This window comes from Glycine soja, chromosome 14 (genome assembly GCF_004193775.1).
Source record: "Glycine soja cultivar W05 chromosome 14, ASM419377v2, whole genome shotgun sequence".
NCBI classification, from domain to species: domain Eukaryota; kingdom Viridiplantae; phylum Streptophyta; class Magnoliopsida; order Fabales; family Fabaceae; genus Glycine; species Glycine soja.
Window position 1 is genome coordinate 450,141 of NC_041015.1, and position 9,212 is coordinate 459,352.

Consider the following 9,212-nt stretch of genomic DNA (forward strand, 5'->3'; position numbering starts at 1 on the left):
AAAGTTCTAATGAGGAAAGTAAATCAAATGAAGGATAGTCGAATCACTAGAAATGAGATCTAGAAAAATGATAAAATAAAACAATTAAAAGATTTGGTCAATAATTTGTTTATAAACATGATTAACAAAAAATTACGCTACATAGTTAACTCCAACTAGTAAGAAAATGCTTTGCTATTGTTGTTGCGTTGTTTAATGCGAGTGGATGTATAATGTTACTATTCTGCTGGCTATATTGGCAACCAAGTGAAGAAAAGAAACCAAGAATAAATCTGCATTTCGAAGAAAACACAAAAGTTGGCATAAAGGTCTCCAATTGCTATAGCATCAACTACATGTATTATACTTGAATCCCAGACTTGAAATAGAAAAACCACTTACATGAAGTGCATAATCATTACTGGTTCAGTTCATCCACTTCAACCCGTATCTGTATGCACGCATTAAGAATAATCTTAACAATCAGACCGAAAATAAAATGATGCCTTCCGCCCACATTATTATTGGGAAAATTTGCATGCAATTTTCATGAAAGAATATGCCTAAGTACAAAAAAATTCTAAAGAATAATTTACAAGATCCTTCTATTATCTGTGGTTTTTCATAACAATAAGCTTTCTTTCGAACTGGGAACCAAGAGGTTGGCATCTTCCTTTTGCCCTATAAACAAAAATGCGTTTTTTCCCGCTCATTTTCCATTGAGTATGGTTTGCTTCAACCTTACTAACTTAAGAAGAGCTAGCATTCTCCGAAGTTGTATCATCAATGGCTAAATTGGATACCTCGTCCACTACATCTGTTTCGCTTTCACCATCTACTGAAGCTTTAGGCGATGCTTCAGGGGTGATGTTTTCTTCAGGTTTCTTCAGGCTCCAATACATGATGCTAGCAGTTAAAATGAGTATCATCTTCTGGTTGACCTGTTAAGGTTAAATGCATAATAAGCTAAGAGTGACACAAAATTTCTCAGCCAAATAAATGCAAGATTAGTGAAGTATGTGGGCAGGAAGCTCAATGAACAAATATATTTAGATAATAGAAGAAAAATGCTTTTCCATATACATTATTTATGTTTAATAAATGACAAGCTCTCCGTTATATCCACCAGATCAATTGTTAAAACGTACCATTCCAATTTTAAGATTTCAGAAACATCATCAATTTCTAATCCTATAAAAGCATATTTATTGGAAACAAACTGCAACCAATTAAGTCCATACTCCCCTTTTCATAGACAATTACCAACAAAATTATGTTTAACATCAACAAACGTACCTCTATTATGTCCTCAGGTAACAGGAAAATGGAACACCCTAGTTTTCGGGCAACACTGATTATGTATGTTGCATTCAACTTCTTATCTTCATCTGCAATTCATATGACAAATTTGACCATTTCAATTGTTGCTCATAAGATAACATATTCACATCATATCAATGTCAATTGTCAAATATAATGCTTAATGTGAAATTAAAGAGTTGCAAGCAGAATTCTAGCCAGCACTATTTCTCAACAGAATGACAGAGTTGACATACCAGTCTCCCCTTTAGTAACAAGACTCCAGTTGACAACCCTTGGCTCCACAGCACTCAAAAGCTCAAGGAAGAAAACGCCACCAGAAAGATTCTTATCCTGATGAAGCACAACACATAAATATCAACAATGAGTTGTAGTCCAACATCAAAGCAACCATCATGTACACTGAACAGTCCTTTTCTTCATTCAAAAGCCTTAATAAAATTACTTTTAGTACTATTGATAACAGATAGCCTGTGATTTTTCTCCCAATATGAGCAGTGCAAATGTTTAAGACTGATGATTGTTATAAATAAATGTCGAATTAAGAGTAGCAAGAACTATATAAGCACACATGTACACACACATAACTCAATAGGTGGTTTTATACCTTGAAACTATCCATTTGAGAAGTTCTTCCTGCTCTTTTCACTTTATTGTTTGCCCAGTTTAGAATATCAGCATCAGTAATCTCTTTACCTTGTGAGTGCGATCTCAAATTTCTCAGAAGTTGAAGCATAGTAAACCTCATCAGCTGCCACAAAAATGCTGGGGACAGAAAAACAGAGATGAATATTCCCTACATATCATGGGGGAGATTTTTAACAAAATAATGACAAATAAAAATGTTAGAATATAAGAGAAATATCCAATAATATATGTTTTTGCTTTTAGTCATAATTTTTTTTCTATCGTTTTGGTCCCTCATTATTCCAGAGTGTGTAGTTTTAGTCCCCAAGTTAAGTGAATCAAGATGATGAGGCTAACAGTGAGCCAAGCCATAATTGCCACATGGCTTTATTTTATCCAATATCCATTATGCTACCACATCATCACTGCCCATCCCCCATATTTTACACTTCATCTTCCAATTTTTTTTCAACTATTTCGTTCATTGAAGGATCAGAAATAAATGTTGAATCCTATCAATCTGATAGGATAATCGATCTTCCTATTGGGGTGGGGAGAAACAAGAGACATTCTTGAAGAAAGTTCAGATCTTGTCCTCCTTTTGGAACTTGAACTTGGTGGTGTCCACCACAAAAAAGGAAATGGCACCCTTGTTGCTGACCTCGAAGTAGAAGTTTGGTGGATAAGGATAGGTGGAGTTGAGACTTAGGTTGGAACTGCAACCATACAGCCAAAAATGGAGGCCACTGTTGTGAAGATTTCATTAAGAGGACTGTTTTTCGTGCATTGACAAGTGAGTGATTTGTTCAAAGTTCACAATGCGAAGGGCAACAGGGTGGGATGGGGAGGCGTGGCACAATAAAACAGATGATGCATCTTCTATAGCCACACGAGACAAATATATCAATCAACATTTAACAGACCCCAATTGATGTCGAGGACCAAATGTCATCAGTTTGGAACATTGGGGGACCAAAGAAATATGAAAAATTGTACTATTGGGACCAAAAAAAAAACTTGCAAAAATATTGAACTAAAAACATATTTAAACCTATTTTCACTGTATCGCTGAGTAATTTAGAGGTCTTGGATTATCTCAAGATTTCCCTATTTCCTTATATTTCAAGATTTGTTTCCTTATTTAATTAGGACCACGATCATTGTATTACTATTTTTTTTTTGCTGAAAGTAAGGTATCCCTATAGCCGAAAGCCATAAGACTAATCCTTAGAGGCATCCAATCATTGTATTATTATAAATAAGGGTTAGAGCTTTATGTTTTGTACCACATATATTATATATCTTGATTTGTATAACATGAATATGCGCCACAGAGAATATTCTGATATTCCTCAGCAATAAATCTCAAGAACATATCTCGGCTATTGATTATCTTCAGTTGGCAGATTTAACTATAGTGTAGAAGCATAAAAAAATGTGTTGACCCATCAAAATATCCAATGAATGAGGAAAAAACAGAATTCAAGCAGATGTTAAAAGAGAGGGAACCAACCACACAATCATAACAAATTTCTAGCACTAACAAATCATCACAAAGCAGGGAAAAAATGAAACTCACCCAATAAGAGCTTCTTATTCCCTTGTACAATATCATTACCAGCAACATTCACTAATGAAAAGTTTAGTTCCTTCCCAATCTTTATAACTTGGTTGCAGTTCTCAACTTTCCGAAACGGCATCTTTATAGGAGGCTTTGTGGCCAACTTCCAATTGACAGATGCAGGTGAAACCTTGTCAAGAACTTCTAATAGAACCCATCTGCGGTAAAGGAAAATCATAACCAGTAGTTAAGATCAAGGAAAATTTCAAAAGAAGATGTAACTTAAAAACAAAAATGATAAGAAAATGGAGGACACAGATGATGAGCCAAATGAACAGTGGAAAACTCACCCATTTCTGACATCCTCAAAAACATTATTGACATAAGTGGCAATTCCAAGACTGTTAATCCATAGTCTAAAGCATCGTTCTTCCCGAGATGTCTCTGCATCATCAGTCATCATCTCAGCAAAGGACATTTTCTGGCTGTCAACTGTTGTAAGGCCATTCCTACAAAAGTACAAGTAACAGGGATTTTTGGATTTATATAAATGAAACTCACAATCTAAATCCGCTCAAGATCCATCCTGTACTGTATACATTTTCTAACTTAATAACTTTCACTAACCCTACTTACTTGTACCTAACAAATGAATCAAACTAGCGAGATCCATTACTTATTAGTTATTACTTAGAGGCCTATTTAAGGATAATCATAACAAATAAAATGCATACGCTTAAGTGGCAATGTTATATGATATAGGAGCCACATCCATCCAAATTCATAGAAGGGCAGAAAACAGCATGGGTTCTTGGAAGCATATCCCAAAAGATTCTTATTGTTATATTGTATGAATTTACAATGAAATAATTAGCACATTTGCAACCCCTTAAAAAGAACCATACCTATGCTGGAAAATTTGAGCAACAAATGCAAGATTAAGATTAGGTGACCCCTCCACTATGTCCTTTGGAGTGAGGTATCTCTTGCAATCTAATTTCTCTGCCTGCTCAAGAACCATGTTTGCCCTTTCTGTTGGATCACTTGTGGCTAGGGCAGATGGACCTGCCACTTCTGGGGCAAGAGCATTAAGCAAGTAAGCATAAGCCTCTCCATCCTGCAAAAAGAAGATTATTGTAGATATAATAGACTCATGCAACTTAGAATCATATTATATCTCTTTATGAAAACATTTGCCATGCACATAAAAAACTAGCCACACAATGATTCAGCAATTGGCATGATGTAGGGCAATATAGTGAATCTTTTCCTTTGAAACTTGTAGATGGTTGTCAAGGCCAACAGAATATAACAAGAAGATCCACAATTTTTTTACTGATTTAAAAATACTGATTTAAAAGGCACAAAAATCAAGGCAGTGGTGTGCATAATAAAAGGTTGTTAATAAGGAATACTGGATAATATTTCATCCATGTCCAGAATTATTTCTATTAGAGTAAGTCAGCATACAAAGTAAGAATTTCCCTCACCTTTAGGTCAGAAGAGAAGTTTGTAACTTGTTTCTCATATCCAGCTTTCTTCAAGTGGAAATTCATCCATTTCAATAAGAGCTTATCAGGTGCTAAACTGATAAGCTCCTCCACATCCTGCCAGCATGTTAAATATAATATAGAGGTTTATTTCAATCACATTTCTGACATATGAAAAGTAAAGAAAACCATTGTACTTGTAAATTACAAATAAGAGGAATAATATTATCCAATATCACCTTGTCATCTTCCACTAATTCCACAAGTTGAGGAGTTTTCTTCAGATTGAGATCAGCTAACAATTGAATCTAATGTTGCCACCATAATAAAAAGTTAAACAAATAAAAAAGACAGCATAAGTTTACATGTCTTACCAATGAAAATGGTGTCAACTTCCTCATCTGAGTTCCATATTAAGCAAGGAAAAGGGGGGAAGTTTCAGTAGTTTACCTTGATTACTTGTGAAATCAAACCAAGTACCAGATGGGGCTACAAATAACCAAACAGGAAAATTTTCAAAAATGAGTTAAAGTCAGTCAAATAAAAAAAAAAGGAAACTGGAAACATGGAGAGGGACAAAACAAGGATTGAACCTACTCTTCCTTCAATTAAATCCTGTGTACCAATATTAACCACCGTGCACCCAATAGCCTTGGCCGAATTGAGGCCAAGGGTATGGTTCTCATTCCTTTCCCATGGATTAAGAACCCTTTTTGTGTTAATAGCTCGATCATCTATGGTCCCAGGAACAGCAATATTAATAAGCTTGCTGCAGCAATAAAATAAACAACAAAGTCAGGGAGGAAAAAGGGGAGACAATATTTTTTAATTAGCTGATATTGAGTCATGAACATCTACCAAAGAAGGACTCCATCTTTTGCAAGATCAAACAATGCATTTGTTGATGGATCAATTGGAAGAAACTGACTCATGAATTTATCTTCAGCCAAGTAGTTGTTAATATGTGCAACATAAGACGCTTTCTCAGATTCATTAATTGCATGATGAACAGTTGTTGTAGCTGCCTTCAGGAATGAAGAAGAACTTTTTGAACCACCATCTTTAGCTATTGCTCGGGATTGAAGATTTAAATGTGCCTGCCATCCAATGTCACTGAATAAGTTGCTAGGTCCAATATAAATATAATTAATACCTATAAAAGTACTCACAAATCGTGGTTTCATGTTAGGTGCATATATATGTGAAGAGTCGAGGCAATTTGAACATCAAATGACATCATAGTGTATATTTTCCAATAATTTCTTTGAGAAAGCAATAAACAGACCATTCTAAATACATACAGTAAAAGTTAAATTAAGAAACACATGAACACATAGGAGGAATTCAGAAACCATGCCTTAACTTCTCAGGGGGTAACATAAAAATAAAATAAAAAAAACAAAAACTCACCCTAAGGAACGACTCAAAATCAATCTCTTCATCCATGTTCTGATATGACTCTGCCAAGGCATCCTTAATCTCATCCTCGGTGAACAGTTCAGAGAAACCCTTTAATTTCTTAAAAATAGGTGGCAAATTTCCGACAGTAACACGTCCCGATTGAGTCCTTTCCGACACATACTAGAAAGAACGTAACAAACATACACAATGCGTGTTCTGAGTCCGAGATTGTGGTGTCGAAGAAAAAAAACATCAGAAGAGAGGAAGAAAGAAACATACCTTGGATTTGAGGGTTCGAAGTTCGACTTGAGTGAACTGGCTCTGAAGCCATTGATCAGAAACAAGGACGCCGACAAAACTAGACATGTTCGACTCGGTTGATGAAAAACAACAAACACTCGGAACAACACTGAACCAACACACGAAAATCAAACGTTTATAAGCCAGTAGAGATAACAAATTTGTTTTGAAATAAATCAACGATGCGTGAATATTTAAATTACACCGATCCAACAGTAGATTGCGACAAGGCTGGCACGAAGCGATTGGGAAAGGAGAATTGAGAAAACGTACCTGAGAAAGTCATAAAAGGAGAGCGAGATTAAAAGGCTTCGTCATCTATTTGCGTGGAGCTTCTTATTCTTCAGAGAAAGAGGCTTGTGTTTGTTTGATTGTGCGAAAGAGGAAGAGGAAATGGGGTGGGGAGAAAATAACGAAAGGACCCGCGAAGACAAAGGGAATGCAACGCAAATACTATCAAATCAAACGGTACCAATACCAATACAATGCTTTTCTTTTTTTCATTCTCTAGCACCTTAATTAAGGTACTAGATTCTCTAATGATACTTTTAAGTTATTTCTAAAAATTTTGGTTTTTTAATTATGAGATTAATTTTTCTTATTATTTCTGCCTAATAATATATTTTATATTTTATGAGAATCAAATCAAACTCACATTCTTTCTTATAATTTATAGTATGTTACTAACTAAGATATACCTATTAAGTTTTTTTTCTTTGTTATGGTCAAATGTCAGTTGCTAATTACTAAATCATATATATCCCTAAATATTAAACAAGAATGACATGTGGCACCAATTCAGAATCCTTCTTATTGTTTTTATCTATTTTGTTTTGTTGCTTTTTCACAACCAAAAAATATCTCATCACCGTCTACAGTTTTTCCGTCGTTATAAATTATTATATAAAATTATACATATGTAATGTTCTTAATCTCGTGCTATATTTTACCATAAAGTAATGTTCGGTTCGGTTGAAGTCAATCCAATGAATTCATTTAAAAAAAATTCTGAACTCAGTAACGACTTTTATTTCGGCTTTTCTTTATATACATTCACACCTAACACTTCGCACGTCTATCTTTAAGATGAAGATATTCAAGTATCTGTTTAGCCAAAAACAATAAAAAAGAAAGTTCATTTTCATCGCAATCAAACCAAATACAAGAGTTAAAGAAAATAATTTTTTTAATTCTTATCTATAAAAAATCCTATTAATCTTCTTATTTATTATATAAATAATTATTGAATACTTTCTAAGTTTTCAAGATATTAAATATATTTATTTTTTATTTCATATTTTTTAGAAAATAATAAGAAATTTTATATGGAATATTTGCAAGACAGTGTCACATTAAATTATAAGTTATTATGCATGCGTTATTAATTAATGGTCTAGTTAATTAGTGTTCTTAAAATATTGGTGGAACTATAAGGAAAACAAATATTCATTGTAAAAATGAGCACAAAAATATTATGAACAACATAATTCTCTATCTTTCAATAAAAATATTTTCTTTAAATTCATTAATGAGTGTGCTTTTATATAAACGTGAACCATCAATTTCAAAACTTTATTATTTTTAAATGTCATGTTGAATATGAAGCATGTTATACTTAGGCGATGAAGATAGTTGAAAAATCAAAATTGGACACAAATAGAACGGTGTTCATCATAAAAAGGAAGGCCAACTCATGAATATCTTCTAAATGAACTATACAGCTCCATTCATGTATTGTCCAATCCATTAACTATCACATGCAACCGTTTTGACATTTACTCTAGTTGACCTTTAATATCTATCTAACTGACATTAAAAACACCTTTTCTTTTCAAATGTTATTTCAATGTTAAGTTTTTCACACAAAGTTGTATAAGTATTTAACTTCTTTACTAGTCACTTATACTATTAATTTGTCTAATATATAAGATGGATTAGATGCTAGGGATGACACCGATCGAAATTGAAGTCTGTTGAATGTTAGCCAAGATGAACTTTTGAGTGGACTACAAATTGAGATTTTAAGTGATGTGTCTTGTGGCATGGACGAGATTTTGAGTGAAATGGTAGCTGCAAAAGATATTACAACACTTAAGTTATAAAGGTTCCTCCAAAGAGACAATATGTATTAAATTTAGTTGTTAAGATTCTAAGGACATATCCAAATCATACATAAATGATTTCTCATCATGCACACGTTTAAGACCAATCTCATCAGTGGTTAGTTGCAAGAAAGCATTGGGAACAGAGTACATTACTCAATCTCATGAATAAAACTTTCAATAAATGAACAACAGTTCAATTACAAAGTAAGATTTAATATTTTTGGTACTTAAACTTTTTTAAAATTTTGTTTTTAAGTCTCTAAACATTTTTTAAAATATTTTTGGTCTCTATATTTTTTCTCTAATAACATATCCAAGATGCTAGAACGCTGTGATTTTGCTAGTAGTCTAGTGTCTCCCACACAGGCTAGCATCAGGGACCCTGGAACGCTATCGATGTTCAACATTTTTTTTGCATTTAGAGTTCGA

At 33.6% G+C, this 9,212-nt stretch overlaps 1 protein-coding gene across 1 annotated transcript; it reads right to left on the reverse strand.

Moving 5' to 3' along the window:
- Positions 1-297: 297 nt before the first annotated feature.
- On the reverse strand, positions 298-7,145 carry LOC114385179 (fimbrin-5-like). Its single transcript, XM_028345185.1, has 15 exons — positions 6,952-7,145; positions 6,658-6,787; positions 6,388-6,558; positions 5,836-6,074; positions 5,575-5,746; positions 5,428-5,466; positions 5,217-5,285; positions 4,978-5,094; positions 4,393-4,604; positions 3,838-3,996; positions 3,506-3,705; positions 1,907-2,064; positions 1,536-1,632; positions 1,276-1,367; positions 298-920 (listed from the first exon to the last, which is right to left on the reverse strand). The coding sequence occupies exons 2-15, from the start codon at positions 6,742-6,744 to the stop codon at positions 729-731; spliced, it is 2,004 nt and encodes a 667-aa protein (XP_028200986.1). The 5' UTR covers positions 6,745-6,787; positions 6,952-7,145; the 3' UTR covers positions 298-728.
- Between the last annotated feature and the right edge of the window lie 2,067 nt (positions 7,146-9,212).